A 23,094-nucleotide genomic window follows, 5' to 3' on the forward strand; every position below is an offset into this window, starting at 1 on the left:
TACACTGAGTTGCCCATACTGGGCATAAACTTGAGATCCTCCTGTCTCAGACTCTGGAGTGCTGGAGTACCACTGTGCACTTCTTTTTTTTTTAAAGGTTCCTGGGATCAAATCCAGGGCTTTGTGCTTGCTAGGCAAGTGTGTTACTACTAAGCTACATAACCACCCCTTTTCCAGATTGCGTACTTTCTACTTATAATATGCTTTCAAGATTCCCTCATATCTTTTTATGGCTTGATTGATTATTTCTCTTTACCATTGAATAGTATTTCATTTTATTAAAGTGCTTTAGTTTGCTTACCCTTTCACTTTTTGAGGGATCATTGCTAGGTTGAATTCTACTATATTTGTAACCTTATTTATTAAAACCCTTCTGGGTTTTTTTTTTTTTTTTGTCTTTTTCCTTTTTATCGTTACTAGCGATCGAACTCACGACTGCTTGCAAGGCAGGCACTTATGCCGCTGAGCTAAATCCCCAGCTTTTGTTTTGTTCTTATCTTTAAATTTTTTTTTTTTGTCTTTTTGCTTTTTATCGGTACCAGGGATCGAACTCACGACTGCCTGCTTACAAGCAGGCGCTTATGCTGCTGAGCTAAATCCCCAGCCCCTGTCTTTAAATTTTTTATGCCTTTTCTGTTTTTAATTGTGCATTATTTTGATGACAATATTTTCTCTTAGCATTTTACTTACCTGTATGTTTTAAACTATTTGTTAGACATTGCCCTAGAGTTTACAACATATATTTTTATCTGATTTACAAATTTTAAATGACACTACATAAATTTGGAATCCTGCTACCTTAACCTCCTAAGTAATTGATATCATGAATGTGTACCACTATGCTCAACTCTTCTCCTTCACTTTTAAGGGAAGATTCTACTGGGGACGGAATTCTATGTTGGTCCACATTTTTTTGGTCACTTGTTTTCATAATTTCTACAGACAACTATGGTGTGATTTTTAACCATGACTATCTAAAAGGTATTTTTTTCCTTTAAATTTGTGTGTGTGTGTGTGTGTGTGTGTGTGTGTGTGTGTGTGTGCTCGTGTGTTTGCACGCTTGTTGTCTTGTGGTACTACTAGGGATTAACCTCGGGCCTCCCGTATGCTAGGCAGGTGCTTTAGCGCTGGTCTGCGTCTCCGGAGACACCTTTATTTTGCGTTATTTTGTGATAGGGTCTTGCTAAATTGCCTGGGCTTGCCCCAAGCATGCTGCTCCTCCTTGCTTCACATCCGCCCACTTTGCCGCTCCCTCAGTTGGGATGATAGGTGTGTGCCATCACGCTGGCAACCCCTTTGGCTTCCTTTGCTTGTTTTTGATTTTTGATTTTCTGCAGTTTTCATATAATATTCTTAAGTACAGTTTTTAGTATTATTATGTTTCTTGATGTCCTTTATGCTTTCTGGATTTGTGATTTGGTGTCTGTCATAGTGAAAACTTCTTAATAATTAATACTTGAAATATTTATGTTTTTCTTTCCTTTTGACAGTACCAGAAGGCTTATGTTACACCTTTCTGATACATAGTATTCATAGTTCGTATTTTCATTACATATTTTTTCACTTTTCCTCTCTTTCCAGTTTGGAAAATTTCTATTAATATTTTTTCAACTCACTGATTGTTTGGCCATATCTGCTTTACTGATGAGGTCATCAAAGACATTCTTTTTTTATATTACAGTGCCTCTACTATAAATTATTTTCTTCTGATTCTTCCTTAAAGTTTTTCTTTCTGCTTGTATTAGTTGTTTTTGCATGTTGTTCTTTTCCTATTAGAGTACTTAGCATATAAATAGTAGTTTTTTTAAATTCCTGATCTAACCATTCTGAACTCTTCAGTGTATTTGAGTCTATTTCTGATATTTTCTTGGTCTCTTCAGACTTTGTATTTTGTCTTTGTGCCATGATTTGTAATTTTTTTGTTGAAAGCTAGACATGTACAGTAATTGACTCACAATGTAACATGTGCAATTGAACTTAAGGAAATAGAAAAACGAAGTATGAGGAGACAGTGTGGTTGGGATGAGGAAGCACAGTGGTTTCAGGGGAGATGCTGTTGGAGTGGTTTGTAAGGTAGCATGATTTTCATAGAATGGGACATAAGAAGGGGTAATATAAATATGCAGTATAGCAGTGGGAAAAACCAGGGTTTAAGAGCAGAAAGCTGTTCACTGTATAGCTTGTAGGAACTGTAAAAGCTTGTTTACTATCCAAAGTCTGTAGATGTTTTGCTTGGTATGTATAGTTAAAATTTCTTGCATATGTATCTTATAGTTGAATATTGCTTCTACCACTTCTTGTTATTTTATACCTCAGCCACTTTTTCACACATCTGATCCCGAGACATTTGAGTAGGTAGTAGAAAATAAGAGAGGTAGGATTAGAAAGTTGCAAAATGGATTGTGACAAGATTATGGAAGGTGTTGAATGACATTGTAAAATACTTGTTTTTATTCTGGTGTTGGTATAGAATTTGTTTTTCTTTTTCTTTTTTATCGGTACCAGGGATTGAACTCATGACTGCACACTTGCAAGGCAGGTGCTTATGCCGCTGAGCTAAACCCCCAGCCCCTGTTGGTGTAGAATTAGTGAAAGTTGTTCAGTGAAGGTGGGAGATAATTAGAATTGGTGTTACTTCTTAATGGTGTGGTTGGCAGTGTGAAAGATGGATTAGAATTAAAAGAGACTGCCAGTAGTAATTCAAAGACAAGGTTAGGACGGGCTTTGAGCTATAGGAGTGGAGGATGGGATAGCAGTCTACGTATACATGAGAGACAAAGTTTAGAATTAACAGGATTCTACATAGAATGATGTAAATGCAGAAACAAAAACACTTCTCTCTTGGATAGTAAGACTCCTTGATGTGAACGCAAGCATAGAAGTCTCATAGCCATAATCAGCAGAAGTAATAAAAGCTAGAAATGGGTTTAAGCTTAAAAAAAGTGGGGAATTGGAAACATTGATTTGTTTTTATCAAAAAACTAGAACTATTTTGTAATTTTGCCAACAAAAGTTTCCAACTTGATAAAATTGTTTTGTTTCATAATAGCTTTAGATAGTTGAGTTTCTAAAATAGTGTGTAGGACGAGGTTATAGCTCAGGGCATCAGCACTTGCTCGGCAAGTGCAGGGTCCTGTGTTTGATTCTTGGTATAAAAATAATAGTGTGTAGTATGACTCTCTTGTACTTGAAATGTGCTCTTCCATAGAAAACGTTTCTGCCAATATTCCTACTTGGATAAAAGTTTATTTTATTTTTTGATAAAAATTTAGAAAAGTAATTATCTGTTTGATTAAGTTTTGAGATCTTATTAATTTTATGGATCCAACAGTAAAAATTTGTATTGATTTAGATATTAATTTTAGTTAATATATTGATAGCTAGCTTAACAGTCTCAATCCTCTTTGTACCAACACAGTTCTTTTGCTCTACCTGATGTTTTGTTGTTCTTTGCAGCCTGTTCTTTCTCATAGTGATTCAGAGTGTTCTGTTTTTGCTTTTTTGAGACAGCATCTTGTTCTGTAGTTCAGGCTGGCCTTGAACTGGGTAACCCAGGCTGTACTTGAACTCCGTCTTTGTACTTAGCTTAGAGTACTCTTTATGCATATCCTTTTGGTTAAAGGTTAATTTGATTCAGAGGGAAAGATGAGAGAAATTCTTTGTAGGGCTCGGTAAAACTCTTTAGTTACGATTCTTCATATCACTTTAAACACCTGTTTCAAGGGTTCCATGACCACCTTCACATTTGGGAACTCTCCAGAAGAATCCACAGGTCACTGAAATGTGGTGTTTATTGAAAAATCTGTGGTTTATTAGAAAAACCTGATATGCAGCATGACCAGCAAGAAAAAGAGATCAGACAGAACCTGGAGGAATTGAGCTTCAACCTCCTATTGTTTTGTCCCGTGTTCCCCTCGCCTCCCCCTACAGATGGACTCCACAGAAAGAAAGCAGAGTTTCTGCCCTGGATACCCATGTTCACATTCCGAATCCAAATGTGTTACTGGGAGCAGTCATGTAGCACTCTGCCTGTGTAGCTCCCCGCAGGTGCTGTAACTCCAGATTCTCACAAGGAGTGTGTTTGCTACGAAGCAGTCACATTATTTATAAACAGTTTTGGCAACCTGGCATAACAGAATTCAGTTACTCACATGAGAGAATCCGACTTGCCAAATAAATATTCTAAAAGTCATGCTTCCAGATGCTGTCCAAGGACTAGTTTTCAACTTCTCAAAATTACAGCTGCAGACCTGCAGCATTAAAACTCTTCTGTAAAACTCCCATTCATCTTCTGCATTTCCAGCCTACTGTATTGCAGTTCCCAGGCTCTCGGGTTTTGCCTTTCTTCAGTGTGAGCTTTATGCAGGTGTAGCTTAGATTTAAATTAGACCCTAAGATTTTACTTTACAGTCTGATTATGGCCTCAGTGAAGGTTCTAAATATTTGAAGTAGTGACAGAAAAGAAAGATCTGATCCGGTAGTCTGTAAGAGAATGGAATGGCTTAATTTCAGTAGTAAACAAAAATCTGAGATGTCTACGTCTGCCCAGTTTAATGATAGTCATAAGAGCAGTGCCGTTTTCAAATGTGTTCTTACTCTGTGACTTTTATATTCATGGCTATTTGTGTGTTTATGTGTAGGCTTTATAGTTAATTTTTTCTTTTTTTGGCCATAGTCTAGGCTGGCCTGGAACTCATAAATGTCTCTTAAGTGTGACATACAGTGATCTTTCTGCCTCAGCCTCCTGAGTGCTGTAATTACAGGCATATGCCACCCCTCCTGATAAGTTAAACCTTACTTGTCATTTATTGAGATTTTACAGAAAATGTGGTATTTATATTTTTTCTGAGTTTCTCTTTTTCCTGTATAGTATTTCCCCTTAAGTGCTACTTATACATCAGTGGGAAAGCGTTTTCAGAGGTAAAAATTCTTTACTGGTGGTAGTGGAACAATTTAAGTTTTTATGACTGTGAAGGATGCACAGTATCAAAAGACATTTCAGAAGATTAGAATGTATTTTTATCAAAGATTTTTTGTATCTATGTGTATATGTTTTGTTCCCCTCATCTTCCTACGAATGTTTTTAACTAAAAGGGGAGAAGAAATATTTTTTTTAAAAAAGGAAGACTAAACAAAACAGAAAATGAGAAGAAATAATACATACTTTCAAGGAAAAAATAAATAGTAAGAAATCACTAGTTGATGATTACGTATTGTCCTCTTACAAATAGTTGTTCAAAATACAAAAGTGAAACATACAAAGTGGGGATTCAAACAGCGAGACTGCAAATGGTCCTGTTCAACTATCCAACAAAAAGTAATATGGTTATCAATCATACACACTTAAACATACAAGCAGTTGTCCATATTTTCATTTATGTTGAGATTAAACAAACCATAGCAGGCTAAAATCACTCTGAACAAAGAGTAATAGTATTGCTGGATTTCACATCATGACACTCCAGGATCAGCACTGGGTACTGTAGTGTCTCTTTCTTCAAAGTATTTGTTCATTACATCATACATTATAAGATCAGTTCTCGTAAACTGTTTATAGGTTCTACACATGCATGAGTCTTAACATGTATTTCTATGCTTTCTATATTAGAGGGAGAAACGAAACAAAGCAACACAAAATATATTCCTATAAACACATGAAACGAAAAAGACATTGAAAAACCACTGTACAAGGAGTTCTACCATGGTTCCTGTGTTGGCTCTTGTTACCTTCAATAGAATTCTCTATATCATCTGACATAGTATAATTGAATATAGCAGTGCATAACAATAAAAACAAAACTTTGTAGATAGTGTAGAACTTCAAAAACAGGTAATAATCAAACCAGAATGGGTATCGTAGTGAATCTTGTCATTTTCAGTGTAGTTGTCTCTGCTCTCAGACTTGATACTATCAGTCATAACAGTTTTGAATAAAATCTGTTGATACCAAACAACAATCAAACAAACCAGATTTAACTAAGATCAGTCATGATAAAACAATGTAAGCCATACAGGGCTCCAGATTAAGTTAATAGGAAATTAAAGATGATTACTGTACTATATCCTGTTATTTTTGGGATAGCTGTCTATGCCCTCCTTTCTAGTTCAAGTAGACAAACTGGGACAGAATAAAATCTAAGCAGAGGAGTGAGAGTAACATGGATTTTAAATCCTGATACACTGTTAACAATATCTTCTGCTGTCTTTTTTAAGATTTTTCCTCCCCTTTCACTCCCCCAGTGTGCATTGTGCAGTTTTGGGGTCTCACCACCACCCTCAGTGTTTAGATTGGGGGGGGGGTGGCAACCTGCTGTTTACCTAAGTGGTTCCGAACCTTCTCCCTCCTGGACTTGATCTCTAGTTGTGTTCCTTTACCTATTGAAGCCTGTCTTGCCAACCTATCTACAAATACTGGTCGCGTTGCTCCATTGTTTTCTCATATTTGATTTTCAGTCCATAAACCCTTTTCTGGGTTAATTATATTTCCTATAAAGAGCATCTTGGTGGACTCTACCTCCTGATCTATTCTGCCTGTGTTTCTCTCTCTCTCTTTTTTTTTTTTTTTAGAAGAAAATAAATTTTAGCAGTATTACTTGGCAACAGCCTTGGCATTATTAGGAGTAATGATAAATTTCTTCCTGATTGGCTAACTGTGGCTGTCTTTATTAAGATTTAATTCTCTCAATTTTGCTAAGCTCAGGGATACTTCTGGAATCATTGGGAAGTCGGAAGAATTCACATAAGAATGAAAATTGTCATTCATCAATGTTGTTCAGTGTGGATGTATTCAAATTAATAGAGAAAGAATAAACATAAAGTATTTCATATAATCTAAAATACCATTTGTTTTTCTTATTTTAAATTGAGTATTAAGGAAATGTAATATTGTAATTGTAACTTTGCCAATACTTCTATCTAGAAGCCTGTTGCTATTCTTACCTTTAGTAAAAGCTTTGTTCCCAAGAAATCCAGGATTACAATTTTTTTCCAGACAGATTCAGTTGTTCTAGTGTATTCTTTCTTATCAATATTGCCATAGCTTTGAGATTTTGAATTGATGAATACTCATGATGTGTGGAATAGCATGACACATGTTGTACAAACCGAGTCAGTCACACATGAGACCTAGAAAAACAATTATGTTGCTTATGACTGCGAATGACTTTTTTTTGTTTCCTGTAATAGACATACTAACTTTAAAAAAATAGAGATTGTATTTCAGACTAAAAAAATACCATTATATAATTTTTTGTACCCCTAATTAAAAACAACTATCCCGTTAAATTATATTTTCAAATCAACTAGAATGTATTTTAAACACATTTTTACACTAGAATTAAAAATTTTATGTTGAGTGTTTTCATAGTGTGTACTGGTGACAGTGTTGGTGATAGAGAGTTTTTGTTTGTTTTTAAAAAGAGTGCTCCATTATTTTTTATGGAATTTCAACTCTTTAGTCAGATTCAGAGCTTGGATGTACACATTTTCTGCATCCTGGTTAAGGTATGGAATAGAAAAATAAGAGATAAAATGTTCCTTGTCATTACTGAAATGCTCACAAGAGTCCCTTGTGGTATTTTTAGTTTGACTCTTATACATGACAGAATTGAGGCTTAGAATAGTCGTCTGTTACAGTTGGCACAGTTTGCAAGTGCCAGAGGTGAATACTCCTCTTCCCCTTTCTTTCTTACTAGCATTATTGAGGTATGATTTACACATTGTGAAATTCGCTAGTATAAGTGTCTTACTTTCTCATCCACTGAGACACAGTGTTTGACACCCACAAATTAATGGAGGACAGGTTTATTTTGGCTCACAGTTCGTCAGCCCATAGTCAGCTGGCTCCAAGGGAGGTAGCATGGCAGAAAATAGCTTATGACATGGCACATAGGAAGCAGATAGAGATCTGGGAGGAGGGAAGGAGTGGACCCTTCTAGAACACACCCGCGGTGGCCCACCTTCTCCGACCAGACTTCATCTCCCAGCATCGCATTTAACTCCATTCTTATCGGTGGATTATCTTCCTGTGACCCAGTAGCTTCTCCAAAGTACCACTTGTGAGTGCGCATTAGGCATCAATCGGCGGGGGCGGGCAGGGCGGGGGTGTCCAGATATAGACCTTACCGTTAAGTGTTCACCTCAGTGATTTTTAAAGTAAATACACAGAGTTGGGCAGCTGTTTCCACAGTCTAGTTTTCGAACCTTTTTATTACCCAAAAGGAAAAGTGACATCTATTTAATGTTAATCCTACTTTTCAACTTCAGGTTGAGGTATGATCTGCTTTCTGTCTTTAGAGTTAGATTTTCTGGTAGTTCCATATAAATTGAATCACATAATATGTAATCTTTTCTGTATGTTCTTTCTTAGTGTCCTTACAGCTTTTGAGGTTCATCCTGTGTTTCTCCAAATATACAACCTAACTAGAGATCAAAAGTGCCAGTCCCAGTCAGCCTATCCTTGCCTTACCTACTGTTGCTGAGAGGCCCCTGGGCAAGAGAGTGGTGACGTTCAGTCTGCATGGCACTGGCCACCACTTGCTGATGACTAGCTGTTAATTATGCTTGCTAATGACTAGCTGTTAATTAGCTAATGACTAGTTTATTCTCCTGTTAGGTCTTATTTTCTGGGAAACACAGGTATGTTGCAGCATGTATCAGTTCGTTTCTTTTTATTGCCAGATAATTCTTTCACTGTACGGTTATATCACAGTTTATTTATTCCTTCATCAGTTGGTGAACAATTGGATTATTTCCAGTTTTTGGATAGTATAATAGTGTTAAAATATTCTTGTAAAAATCTTTATGTCAACGTATATTTTTTATTTTTCTAGAAAAGGCAGTTAGGGATGGAATCACTGTTCATATACATCTACATGTTTCCAAAACTAACAGTTTCACAAAACAACTGTATCATTTTATATTCCGGAGCACCAGAGCACCGCATGATTGTTCTGTTTTGTATGCCTCAGCAGATAGCTGTTTCTGTCAGTGATTTTTTCTATAATCATTCTCATAACTATGTAGTGTAATTCTTTCCCTTTGTATGATACATCTTTATTTTCTTATTGAAAGGCAACAATTTTTAATTCAGATGAATTAGTTATTTTTTAATGAGTGAGTTCTGCTTTTAGCCTCATATTTAGAAATTTTATTTCTCTACCTCTGAAATTTCCACGTAAAAGTTTGTATTTTTTAAATTAGTCATCACCAGTTATTTAATTGTATCATGTATTCTTTAAGCATAAATCCTTTCAGTTCTTTGAATATATTTATGGTAACCTTTTTGGAAATAATTGTTTGCTAAATCTAAGATCCACTTTTATTCAGATACACCTTGTGGTAGCTCCTTTTTTTGCCTCTTTGTATTGGTCACAGTTTGTTGTTTGTTGGCTTATAAATTGTTGTAGAGCTTTACATTTTACATAGTATGCTGTAAATCATAGTACCTCTGTATTCTGAATTTTTCATTTTCCCCCAGCAGGGGCTTGCTGTGTAGTCCAGGCTGAGCTGGGATAGCCATCCTTTTGCCTCAGTCTCTTAAATACTGGGTTTATGGTCATGTGCCACATGCCAGCCCTCCTCAGCTTCTCAGAAATTTTTATTTTTATTTTTATTTTTACTTTGCCTTTTGTGTCTGTACCTATGATTGCAGAGTTGAGTGCTTCATTAATGATTGGTTTCAGGTTGTATACAAACACTTTGACCCAATAGGCTTTACACCCTTTGTTGTGGATATGTGTTTTTAGGGATCACATTCAAAGTGCTGTACATTTTTATGTTTGCCACTTTTTTCTGTTGGGCTGTCATGTTTTCCTGTGTGTGCATGTAGGTGGTATTTTGCTTTTGTTTTGTGATGCTGGTGAGTGCTAGGCAGGTGCTCTATCTCTGATCTACACCCCTGTGCCTGGAGGCAGATTTTCTGTTGGCTCAGAGATGTGTGGTAAACTTGTCTCTCATATTTGTGAGTTTGCTTCTATATTCTCAGCTTCCCAATTAGCTCGCGTTTTGTAATGAGCTTTGACATTTGGGATTTAGCCTGTATGTACGTGCAGCGTTCTTGTCAGCCAGAGTTGTGTATATGGCTAGTACTTTTCTCAGGATTTGTAGAGAAAATCAGGTCCTTCTATGGCTATCCTATTTCCAGGCTCTCCCTGTTTAATTTCTACCTAGTCCTCTGATTTATGTCTTGCTCTAATGACTTCAAGCTTAAAGAACTTCATATTTTCCTTTTTCCCACTTCCTGTGAGTTTCCTCCCTGGTACTCCAAGTCAGAGTCAAGACTTCTGTTTTGGCAGTGAAGCTGCTGGTTTTTAATCACTTTGATGGAACATCCACATTTAGGGTAGATGATGAAGCCATTCCCTAGTAAGATGGCAAGGGTTGCACCATTCTTGCCCAGAAGTTCTGTTGTTTGACATGACTAAACTCTTGTTTCCTTCCTTTGATTGCATTAAGAGCACAAAAGTCATTGTTTTTAATTGTCTTATCCAGCTTTATCTTTGTTTTTTGAGGACAAATTTTGTGTTTCCCTGGGAAGCCCAACTTCAGAACTTGGATTTTAAAACCTAGGAATATTAGATTTCAGTTCCAAATTTTTTTTTTCTCTAATTCATGCTTTTAGGGATAGAGAATGAGTGACTTAAAAAAATAAGATGACAAAGAGGGTTGATTTAAGACTCACCTCTGTGTAGATGGATTTGCAAGCACATATTGAGGTTAATTAAAGGGTTTGATGGCTCTAGAGGAGAGCAGATTTGTTGTTTCTTTAGAGTAAGTCAGCTCTTATTGATGAAAACACCGTTGAGTGAAGTGTTCTTCACTTCATAGCAGTTTTATGAAATAGGTTGTAAAGTGTGATTATTGTAGAGATAAGGAAACACTTTCTCAGGTTAGACCTGAGAAGCTTGTGTCTGGTAGGGTGGGACTTGGGCCCACTTCTTTTGACTTCTCCTTGTTCTTTACACTCTAGAACACTGTTTCTCTACCATATCATAATTAGTTGCACATTCTTTGATGGTCTTAGTGTATTTATTTAGGTAGTTCTTGAGGTTAGACTAATTCATGACAATCTTCTGAATTTTTTACTTCAATTGAAATTCTTTTTTTTAAATTAATAATGGTGCTTAACTAAATGAAGAGTTCCTATTTGTTGAAGACAGCTGTTTAGCACGCTATAGCCCCTGTTGGTTGCAGGCAGTTATTTAGCAAACTAGCAAGAATCAGAGAATGAGAGATATCCCGTGGCAGCTTCCTCTGCCAGCTTCCTTTTTTTTTCTTACTTCATAGATGCAGATTCTGCCCAAGAAGCCCCTGCATTGCAGAGGGACTGGAGATCTGTATGTTCTGTTTATTTCGCAGTTGACAAGGGTAAGGGGGTCTTTTTCTGGGGGAGGTACTTGGGTGCCCTGAATTTAGTTTTATGTAGCTTAGCCAAACTTTATTTTGGAATTAGTTAAATTTAGTATTAAAAAGTTTCTTTTATGAATTCTGTTTGTCTGATATCAGTTGATTGTCACATTACATATTAAAAAGCATTTATTAGAATTTTTTTAAAAAGTCCTGTTCTGAACAGATCAGACAAATAAGATTCATGCTTCGAAAATTCTAAATCTAGGATCATTTAGGATATTAATAATAGACAATTTATGTAAATAAGCTTTCACAATAAGACATTTTAAAGATTTTAGGTAAGCATAGCATATGATATTCTTTATTAATTATTCTTTTTTCCTTTTGTATAAATCTATCAATCTGTAGGGTATAATAAAAGGGACTTATGGATATATCACAAATGTTGTGTATGGGAATGGTCTCTTTTCTTGCTGCTAGCAATCGGTACATCTTGAATTCTTTGTTTATCCTGGATGCCAGTGAAATTTGAGTTTTAACTTCAGCCTCGCTTATATCTGTCTGATCAGTAGATAGGAGTAAAAGTGCAGGTAATAAATCTTACGGGAGCCAGGTTAAGTTTAGTAGGCTTTACTTGGCAGTTATAGAACAAGTGATAGAAATGACAACATTTATAACATCTGATTAAAATAGGCGAGGAAGAGTTTAATGCTCTTAATATTACAGAAGCATTGGATTGCTAATTGTAACCTGGTGAGTTGTTGAGATCTAGAGTTCATGATAGATTTAGGGGGAGTGTTCATTTTTGAGGATATTATCATACCTGTAAATAATTTTGTTTACCTGAAGTAATTTCTGTAACTTGAATAGATACTTTCAGTATTCTGTCCTCATATCTTTAACTCATCTTCTTTCAACATTTAATCTCTAGACTTAAAGAATTCAGCAGTAATATTTTATATATTACCATAACCACCGTTAATAATATTCCACTTTCCAGTGTCAATACATTTGGAAAACTTTTTATTCTTGGACATCTTAAATGACCTTTTTTTTTCTTTTTCCTGTTTTCTTTAAGCCATAAGGATGAGTTTACCATTATTCCTGTACTGGTTGGAGCTCTGAGTGAGTCAAAAGAACAGGAATTCGGAAAACTCTTCAGTAAATATCTAGCGGATCCTAGTAATCTCTTTGTGGTTTCTTCTGATTTCTGCCATTGGGGTAAGTTCTAGATTTTAACATATTGTGGTAGATATTATATATGTGTGTCATTCTAAGCTCTAATTTTCAGTTCTTTATCACTCTCCTTGGAAAGTTTTACGTATAGCTGCAGTGTTTAACAGTGAATAAAAAAGATTTTGGGTCATAAAAGGTCAGATGATAGTAGTGTATTATAGATACATTTCCAAAGGCGACTGGTATAATTGGATTCACATTGTGAGGGCATCCTTGCTTTACTTATGTTAGTGGAAGTTCAGACCTTTGAATCCCATTTCCACCTATGTGTGTATGGTAGATTCTCTGAAGTTTTAGTGAATAAAACAAATATTCTTCTTTGGAATGTAGAAGAGTTCTGTGTGCTATGCTAGTCTGTTCCAGATTTCTTTTTTTGTAATTAGTCTTTCTTTTGGTGCTTATTTTTTACGCACAATTGCCTTTATCTTAAAGCTATCTGCATTAGCACTATGGTCTTCCTTGGAAATGATGGTAAAGACTGTTAGGTGATTTTTGTGATTATTGTGAATTAGAATAGTAAAGAGTAAGGCTACTTCTCTATAAATAAACTATGATGACATCATGGATTCCTCTTGTAGTAAATTTTATTTTCATGTTCTTTGGTTGCTATTTGCTCTCATTTATCCATTACCCAGAAATAGATATCTTTGCTCTTAGGACATCTCTTTGGCTTATTTATTTACTGGGTTAAGGATGCCAATGTTTATTCATTCATCAGCTATTACTTTAATTATAAGAAAATATGAACCATAAGACTATAATTTTTAAGGTAGAATGCTAAAGTCCAGAGAAACATAAGACATAGGGACTGTGGTTTTTTTTTTTTTAACATGTCTTATCCTTTGATTGCCAGAGTTGATTCAACATGTATCTGGCTTGATTAGGGTTTCTCTTATATTCTTCTCTGAATGGCCATCTTAACGTTCAGATCTCAGTTCAAGAGAACTATCTTTCATGATAGTACAGGTGTTTTGGGTGTGTATGTAAGGTACTGTTTCTCCACTAGGGATAATTTTCCAATTAGATAGTATTTAAAAATACCTGGAAATTTTGTTATCATCACAAGTGGCATGGGGTTTGAGGGCTGGTGATGTTACTGGTATCAAATGAGTAGAGTCCAGGGAAACTGCTAAGTGCATATTGTATAATGCACAGCACAAAATCTACCTGTCACCCCACAGTTCAGAAAATACCTAGCTCAAAATGTCAATAGTGCTAAGTTTGGAGACCCTATATTTGGGGTGCACAAGTAGTTAAGCTTCTTACGAAACTCTCACAGAAGATTCCATTGGCTAATTGGTAGTACTGCATTTGGCAGAAGTGCTTTTTTAAAAAAATGGATGTAAATGTATTAGATCTGAGGGCCCAGATAAAAAAAACTTCTTTCTTGGGAATTTAGAAATATAATAAGTCTTAAAAACAGATTATCAAATACCTTTACTAAAAAGGGCCACTTTTCTTAGTATTATGTTTGTGTTGATAACAAGGAATATATGTTGATATATTGGCTTTGTTTTTCATTTTTTGAGATGTGGTTTCGCTATGTAGTTGAGGTTGGTTTCGAGTTCACCTTGTAGCTCTGACTGGAATCAAGCTCGTGGTGATCCTTGTCCTTAGCATTCCAACTCCCAAACGATAAGATTACAGATCTATACCACCACATCCAGCTGCAAATCAAAATTTTTTGAAGCAAGTACCCTGTTAGTTTTCATTTTGAAGGCTCTTATGAATGACTTAATTTAAATAATTAGTCCCTGTAATACTGTTTTGGAATCTGGGCTCTTTCTCTAGGTGGGCAGCCTGTACCACTGCAACATAAATCCATTTAAATAGCAGGAGATTTTTAATATGCTGTTTTCTGTGGAAACATTATTTTGTTAGCTCATTAAAGAATTCTAAAACAAACAAACTTTAGTCCACTCTTCTGTGTACTGTAATTTTTGAGAGAGAAATTCATTTTCTGTTACAGTCTACCTAGATTTTCATAAGTCCTTTTATGCCATTTTATCTCCTGATTTCTTGAAAATTTTGATATTTAAGTTGTAAGATAGATTTTCTAGGTGTTAACTTTAAGAAAAGAACTCAGTTATCAGAGTTACAGTAACTGAGAATTCTGTAGAAAGTAAAACATTTATATTTACATTTGGTGGTTAAGTAGAGCTTTTCCAGGTGTTTAATTTTTAGAGACACTATCCTTAACACTACTCATTAGATGTTTTACTTTATACCTGTGCAAAGCACTATGCCAATTCTTTCTCAGAAATTTGATGGTGTCTGGGAATTAGTGAATCATGTAACATGGATAATATTCCAAAATTGCTGGTGTCCTTGCTTCATCTCTACCATAGTAAATATTCTTGTGAAGTAAGGTAGTTTTCTGAATGCATGCTTATTGAAGTTAATATGAACCCTTGGCTAGCTATAGGTTATTAGCAATTAAGTTTTATGTTTCTCAAATGTATGCTGTAGTAGTGTTTGTTATCCCAAATTAGTGTGCTGTAATACTATTTCAAAAATTTAGTTGCTTCTCATGAAGAACATAGTAATTTTTTCTGTTTTTTAAGTTGATTTTTTTAACCATATGAAAACAAGTATAACACTGAATTCTAAAGAATTTCACAGAAATGATTAATTTCTTCAAGTGTACAGAGATATTACAAGGCTCATTGAGTTAGACTTTTAACACATTGCAATTTCAAATAGCTGATTTTTAAAGAAAAAACACGTAATTAATAATTTGATGTATTACTCTGACATTGAAGGTTTGCTTTTGTTGAACAACATTATGTTAGACTAGTTGACAGTGTCTATAGTTTCATTTCTAGCTATTCTCTTTATAGTTGGTCCAGCTCTACAAAAAAATGAAGTGAAAACTTAGCAGTGGAGCCCATTAGGATCTAACGTGTAAACTAGAGATACTTTTACTTATTGATCTTACTTGGTAGCCAGTGTCCATTATAAAGACGACTTTTATATGTGTTTTACTTTATAGATATTTTCTTTTCAGACTCCATTTCAATTCTATTTAGACTTAAAAAGAGATACTGGAAGCTAAAAGTAGAAAGACTAAAATACTGTTTACTTTTTGTGTTAAACCAAGGCAAGGGAGAGAGAAGAGCCTGGATTCTGTTATTTGTCCTTCTTTCTGTCCAGTCATTTAAGCTTCCCAGAACGAAATCTTGTATTTTATTTCCTGCCTCTTACATCATGATCACTCTTACATGGAAATGCATTATTCATGGCAGAGGATGATGTGTCTCATTCTAATGGTCTTACCTTTCTCCTTTGCTACTTGTAGGAGTTATGGGAGTCAATGAAAGGCATTTTCTGTCCTTGCCAAGTTCTTTTTTTGTTTGCTGTTTTTGAGACAAGGTCTTTGAAGTAGTCCAAGGTGGCCTTAAACTCACCATGTAGCCTATCCTGGTCTTGAACTCACAGTGATTCTCCTGCTTCAGCCTCCTGAGTGCTGGAATTAGAGAGTGCACTACCACACTTGGTGCCTTACCAAAATCTTTATCCTGTAGAATTTTGGGGAACTATTTTAATTTTTCTGATTAGTAAAATTTTTATGCTTTTTAGGGGGTTGGGGTGGAGTGGTAGTACTGGTAGTACTGGTAGTAGTGGTAGTACTGGTGACTGAACTCAGGACCTTTACTCTGGGCTATATCCTCAGCCATGTTATATTTTGTTGTGAGACAATATGTCAGTGAGCTGCCCAGTTTGGAGTTGAACCTGCTGTCTCCTGCTTCAGTCTCCCAGAGTGCTGGGCTCATAGCAATGCATTATTATGCCCTGTTTCTATATGTAGTGGTAGTATTTATATTTTTCTTTTCTGAAATATTTATTTCCAAATTTAGATTATTAACAATTTATATTCACATGATTTTTAGTAACTTGTGATAAGTCTCAAAGTGAGATTTGGTCTACAAGAAATTGGTTATTTAAAAATGGAGTCATGAGCCAGTGGTATAGCTCAGTGGCACAGGCATCCGTCTGGCAAGTGCAAGGTCATGAGTTCGATTCCTCGTACCAAAAAACAAAAGCAAAAAACCAAAAAACCCCTGGAGTCATGCGTTTATTTAATTGGCCTTTTTTGGAGATTTTGCAGATGAGTTGCATAAACTTGGTAAATATTTGTGATACATTATTTTGTTAAAATATAAATAAAGTTTGCTAAGATCCCAGAATTTTGAATTTAGGTTTATATAATTTTATAAATATGTGCCACTTATTGGCGCTCTCTCTCTCTGTATATATACACACATATATATGTATATATATACTTATTCAGGTTTTTAAAAAATATATATATTAATGATTATTTACACTCCTTTTTCCTGGTAGTCTTTGGGTACACGTGTGCCACTTTTAAAAAAATACATACATTGATATGAATATGTTAATAAAATATACTTTATCCAAACCTTCATATTTGTCTTCTCAAATATTTGTACATACTGGTTTCACTAACGCAGGTTTTTTTTTTTTTTTTTTTTTTTTTAAATACCTGAGATCGAACTCATGACCTAACACTTACCAGGCAAGCGCTTGAGCCACTAATTCAGGTTTTTGATATTTGCAGGGTTGAGATAGGACTGGTCTTTTACATATAACTAACTTCAGAATGAAAGGACCATAGCGTTTAGTTTTTAGAAATGATTTCTTTTAGCCCAGAGTGGTGGTGAATGCCTCTAATCCCAGGATGTGGGAGGCTGAGGCAAGAGGGTTGCTGAGAATTCTAGGCCAGCTAGGCTGCATAGCAAGACCTTGTCTCAAAAAAGCTTTTTTTTTTTTTAAAAACCTTATTTGATGCTACTTAGAAATATGAAATACATTTTTCTTCTGTTGCCATTTCATTTATAAATGTCCTCATTTGGGGCCTCATTATAGAGTTGCCTGATCTCTCAAAGATTTTGGTGAGACTTACCTCAAAATACTTGAAAGTGGTTTAACAAGTAAACCAAGTGAATAAGTAAGTGTGCAATGCAATTTTTTATTGGGCTGAACATCTGAAAGTCTGTTTCATCTTTTGGGGGCTTAGTAAGTCAGTAACTTTCCAACTTACTTCTGCAGTCTAGCGCATAGCTTAATACTGAAATACTTTATAACTTTTTGTTTCAAGGTAGTTAAAAAATAGTGTTGGTTCTTGTACCATTCATTGTTGTTCGTCCTCATTAGTTGATTGTGTGTGTTAAACAGACATTCCTGGAGCTTACTCTCCACACTCTGTGAATCCACTCATTAATCACCAGTCACCTTTGGAGATGGGAAAATTACTTACCTGTATTTCTTTTTCTCAGAAAGCGTGCTCTGGAATGGATTCACAAATGAGCTACCCTCCTTCCCTCAAAGAGTAAGGTTTCTGCTTTACAGGATTTTTTTTCTTGGGTTATTTTTCCTCTCATCTTTTGAATTTGAAAAGAACTGAGGGAAGGCACCTGAAGAAACTACTGACATACTCACTAGGGGAGTTCCAAAGCTTGTACTGCCCCTAGGGGCGGTGTCAATGGCTCTTAAAGCTAGAAAGCTCATACTTGGAGTTGAAACAGGGGCTCAAAGAATCCATTTTCCCAGTGTACCTTCTGAAAGGATAAGTTTCAGGTAAGTAATTTTCTCTTACTATGTGATATGTTTTATTCATTCTTATAAAAGTACCCAAGTCCGGTTCTCCAGGTACAGAGGCAATTAATTGTATTTGTTCACAGTTTAGATTCATAATTTTCCTGAAAATCAGAAATATAAAAATCTTGTAGAATAAAATGTTTGCTTATGAAATACATGAAGTCATAATTTATTTTAAATAAATAATAAGATTATATTAGGATCAGTATATTATGCCAGTCCTGGCATTTCCTTCATCCAATGAATAAATATTGAGAAACTTATTTTTTTAATATGAAACAAACTTGTCTTTTGAACTCAATTTCTAAGCAGTGGTTGGCTGAGGGGGTCTGTGCACATGCATGTGCACTTAACATAATAAACATGTGCATAACGTGCAGGCTAAGTAAGATGATGGCAACTATGCACTTAAAATTAGATGTATTTCAGTGTGTGTACACACAGAAATTCCTATATCTGTATATATATGACAATGTGTTATGTATTTGTATAATTTTTTAAAACTTATGAGACAGTATGAGGTATTATAAACAAAATATTCAGTATAGTAGCTGTATGTAGTAAGGCTTTGACTTAGCTCATATATTCTTTAGAGCTGTTCAAATAGTTATGCTCAATATTTAGATCCTAAATGTGAGGTGATTATAAAAATAAAAAAGTAGAATAGCAAAATATAGTAAACATTTGCTCAAATTAGTTTCCTTTTCATTTTGTCATTCTCATTAAATCATACATTAAATCAGTATTTCAGATATTTCAAATATTTTGTGTATGTTTCCTTCGGAAGTAATTAAGTGAAAGTTACAATGAAAATTGCCCATATAAACAGAGTAGCACTTTAAAATATTGTTAAACTTTCCACTTACTATCCAGGCAGTGTTGCTGTTTGAAACAGCAGCTCTGAACTAGGAAATAAGGGGAAAACACTTCTGAGCAGCAAACAGCTATCACAAAGTATATACCTTTTTCTTTGTACTGGGAAGTAGCAGTTTTCAGGTAGGAAAATTATGGTTCAGTCATAAGGGTTAGTTGACAGTAGCTAAAACTAGCAGCGATTACCAGAAGCTGGGAAAAACAGAATGTATTAGTTTAAATCAGAGTCAAGAAATGTATTTCTTTACTTGGTTTCCTCTAAGCATAGGGTTCTTTCTAAAATGTTCTTGCCCAAGATAGTCATTTAATTGTTAATTTGTGTTATAAAAGATATTGGGTAGCTTTATTAAAAAACTTTGAAACAGGTAAAAATTTAGCACCAGTGAGTTGAGTCTGTAAGTGATTATGACTGAACTTTAGGTTTGGCTTTGAGTGCCCTTCTGACAACCACCCGCAAGATCAGTTTTATAGTTCTTAACATTAGGTAATTCCTGTTAGTTTCTATTGTACGCTTCAAAGAAAGATAAAACTATACCTAACTTTAAAGTATGAGTGAAGTATCCGTTGGATTATTGAGTATAGCAGCGTTTGAGTGACAGATGGTCAGCTCATTTTAAGAATTCCTTTAGTTCAAAGCTTGCAGTAGGTCACATAAGTATGACAACATGTGGTAATTTTCATTGTTACATTTAGAAAGTAGAAATTTTGCACAGCTTCAATTACAGGATATCATCAGTTAAAAGACGTAATATTGATTTTAATGCTCTTGGGAAATTATTAACTGCTACATTGATTAATTATATATATTAAATTATTGAATATATAAAAATTAAGGAAACAGTATGTTTCAGGAAGGTAAAGGTCAAAGCTGATTAACAGCAAATGAATGCAATGTTACATTTTATGATATTTTTTTAAAAAAGATATCAAGGAGGGTTTTATAATTTTGCACTACCCAGTATTTATGACAGCATTTTTAATAAGATGAATAGAAAACTTAAAAATTGCAGTTATCCAGTCAAAGAAATTCAGTTTTTCAAAAGTGAGGATAGTATTTCGATATACTAATAGTGATTTAAACATGAATCATAAGACAGTGTGTGTACACAGTATATCTGGTACCATTATAAAATTTATTTTGGTGAAATTTTCAAGGTAGAAGAAAGGAATTGCTGAAAGATAGATGTAGGTGTATCTGAAATACATCATAGTCAATTACACTGTAATTATATTATTAGCTTGATTTTCATATAGTAAGAAACTATTTTCTGAACCTTTGTTTTCTGTCTCTTTTACGTTTTTCCATTTTACCTTCTCTGTTCTTTAGAGAAGAGCTTAATATTGAATATTCTGTGCTTGTAGTCTTACTGAGATTTTATGTCAGGGTAGGACTATTTATTATATTCATTTTTTGGGTATCTTGTTTAAGTCCCTTGTATTCATCTTTTTCATATAGTGTGAAATTGAGGTAGTTTTTTTTATTTTTCATTGAGGTCGTAAAACTCACACAAGCCACAAGGTATTGCTTATCTACGTATTTTTTTTTTCCTGCAGTAGAGGTCAGGTCTTTGCATTTGCACAGTAGGGAGCTGAACTTCCATTGATTTGTTTTACTGAGATAGTTTTCTTCAGCTCAGTTTTCTTAAATTATATTTTTTGGGTTTATTTTCCATGATAGACTGATACAGTGTTTTAACAATGCTTCTAACTTTTAAGCTGTTTGTTTCCTTAATCTTGTATTACTGGTGACTAAGGTTCCTACAATTTGCAAAAGTTTTTAACATTGTAAATCATTGGTGATAATATTATTCTTTATTGCTTCCCAAATATGCCTTTGATTTTTATACATGAGGGCTGTTGGGAATGATTCTCTCAGAGGCTTAAGCTGTGCTTTGCCTTTCATGAGAACTGAAATTATTTGGTAAGCGCCTGCTTTCGTTTTAGCTTCTAATTTTTCCCTATTTTATTTTGTACATGATATTTGTTTCAAGGTCAAAGGTTCCGTTACAGTTACTATGATGAATCCCAGGGGGAGATTTATAGATCCATTGAACATCTAGATAAAATGGTAAGTCTTTCAGGTGTGGGGTTTTAATGCTGTAAGACTTTAAAAAAATTTCAGATTAGTAATTCAGAATTTTATGTTAAAGTATACATAGACTATCAGTTCTTGCCCTATCTTTAATTAAAAGTACAAAATGCATTGTATCCTCACATGAATATTGCCTGTAAGAATAATCCCTGTTTCAGTAGAAATTTCCTTCATCATGATTTTATTTGATTAATGAGAACACCAAAAAGTAATTGGATACAAATTTTAATCCCTTTTTGGAGAAGTGTCTCAGCTTTAGGAACAGTAAGATACTAATGCCATTACTTATTGGTAAGCTGTAATAACCGTAGTGTATGATGAGATACAGACTGTAATTTCTGTTTGATGGCGACCCAAGATAACTTATTTTGACTCCTTCTGAACTGTCTTGCTGTTTTTTACGGTTTACTAAATAACTTAGTGTTTTTGTAGGTTTGGTTTGGTAGTAGGCCAAACTACTTTTTTGGAATGATCCTGGGGATTTTATGAACTAGTGGCAGAAAATATGTGGAGACATGAAATGTGTAGATAACTTAAATATTTAAGTTAAGTTGATTGAAAGTGTTTATTTTTTCAGCTATCTTTTTTTTCCTTCTGGAAATAATGAAAAATAGCCTTAGGATGATCAAATGTAGGAATTCCAGTATACATAAAATCCAGTAATTTAAATCGTGTTTGCCACACTAAAGGAATTTATACAAATACTTTAATTTATAAATTTCAGTTATGTTAAATACATATGACTTCACATTTTTCAGAACTTCTCAAAGTAAATATAAATTTAGTGAAATTAATAATTTTAAGCATAATTTAGAATCATTGGTGTATTTCTATAAAGTCTATAAATCAAATTGTATTTTGTTTTGATTTTCATTTCTCATTGATTCTAAGCATATTAAGACTTGAGTTTTGTTTCAGCACTTTGTAGCCTTAAAGTGTATTAAGAGAGGATTAAAAACTGAAGAAAGCAAAATTACTTTTATAAGTGCAAATAATTTTTCTCTTTTCATGACCTTTCCTTTTCCTATAAGTTCTTTGTTTGTTGTTTTATTTTTTAACCATTTGGATTTTATCTAATTGGAAATTTTTTACTTTAAGTGTGGAATTTAAAAATATAATTGTATTTTTACGTAACCTAGTGGTATCACAGACCTTGAACATAACTTTTACTTTTTCTTAAAGTACTATAAGAGTCATTGTTTTTAATTTTTTATCATACAAATAATTTTGGAATTAACTCATAAACAGAATATTAAATACAGTAGCATTCAGCTGGGCGTGGTTGTACATGCCTAAAATCCCAGCGTTTGGGAGACTGAGTCAGGAGGATTGCCAAGAATTCAAGGTTAGCCTGGGTTACAAAGGGAGGCCCTCTCTCAACCTCTACTCTCCAATACAACAGGAGTATCACTAATTTGCTGTATGACCTTGGACAGACCATTTTAGTTCTCTGGTTCTCAGCTTCTCATCTGTAAAATTTTTACAGATGAAAGTCTGTGGTCTGATCAAATTAACTTTATGCATGTATTTTAGCACATGATTATTTAATATACCCATTTCTTGTACTCTGAGTAACTACTTTAAATATAATAATACTCAATGTAATAACCATTGTTATTCTATTATTTTATGAAACCTTGTTCTATTTTTTCCATTAAAATGGATGTCTAATGTAGTTGAAGTTTTCTAGTAAAAAAATCTAGATCTGCGCTAACAGAAAGAATCTATAATATATTTTATTGAAGACAAATGTAAAGAGTACAAATTTTTCTATTAAGGATATTTTATTATATTTAAATTTACCGTCAGTGTTACTTTAAATCTAGTTGTTGCATAATACCTTTAGACTTCTATTTGGATTTTACTGTGTTGGCTTAATGGTATTTTCACTGCAGTTGCTTAGCTCCTTGTTGACTTCTTGT

The 23,094-nt window shown here is 34.3% G+C and overlaps 1 protein-coding gene across 4 annotated transcripts in view; it reads left to right on the forward strand.

Moving 5' to 3' along the window:
• Memo1 (mediator of cell motility 1) overlaps nt 1–23,094 on the forward strand; it is a 113,876-nt gene that overhangs the window by 77,023 nt on the left and 13,759 nt on the right. For 3 of the 4 annotated variants that reach the window (XM_063230205.1, XM_063230188.1, XM_063230199.1), the window contains 2 exons: nt 12,428–12,570; nt 21,072–21,148. In XM_063230205.1, the coding sequence (XP_063086275.1) occupies nt 12,428–12,570; nt 21,072–21,148 (220 nt within the window). The remainder of the gene's footprint in view (nt 1–12,427; nt 12,571–21,071; nt 21,149–23,094) is intronic. The other variant, XM_063230208.1, reaches the window with a different exon arrangement.

The sequence above is a fragment of the Cavia porcellus genome, unplaced genomic scaffold (assembly GCF_034190915.1).
Source record: "Cavia porcellus strain 051 isolate PalLab524CR breed Dunkin Hartley unplaced genomic scaffold, mCavPor4.1 scaffold_1, whole genome shotgun sequence".
NCBI lineage: Eukaryota > Metazoa > Chordata > Mammalia > Rodentia > Caviidae > Cavia > Cavia porcellus.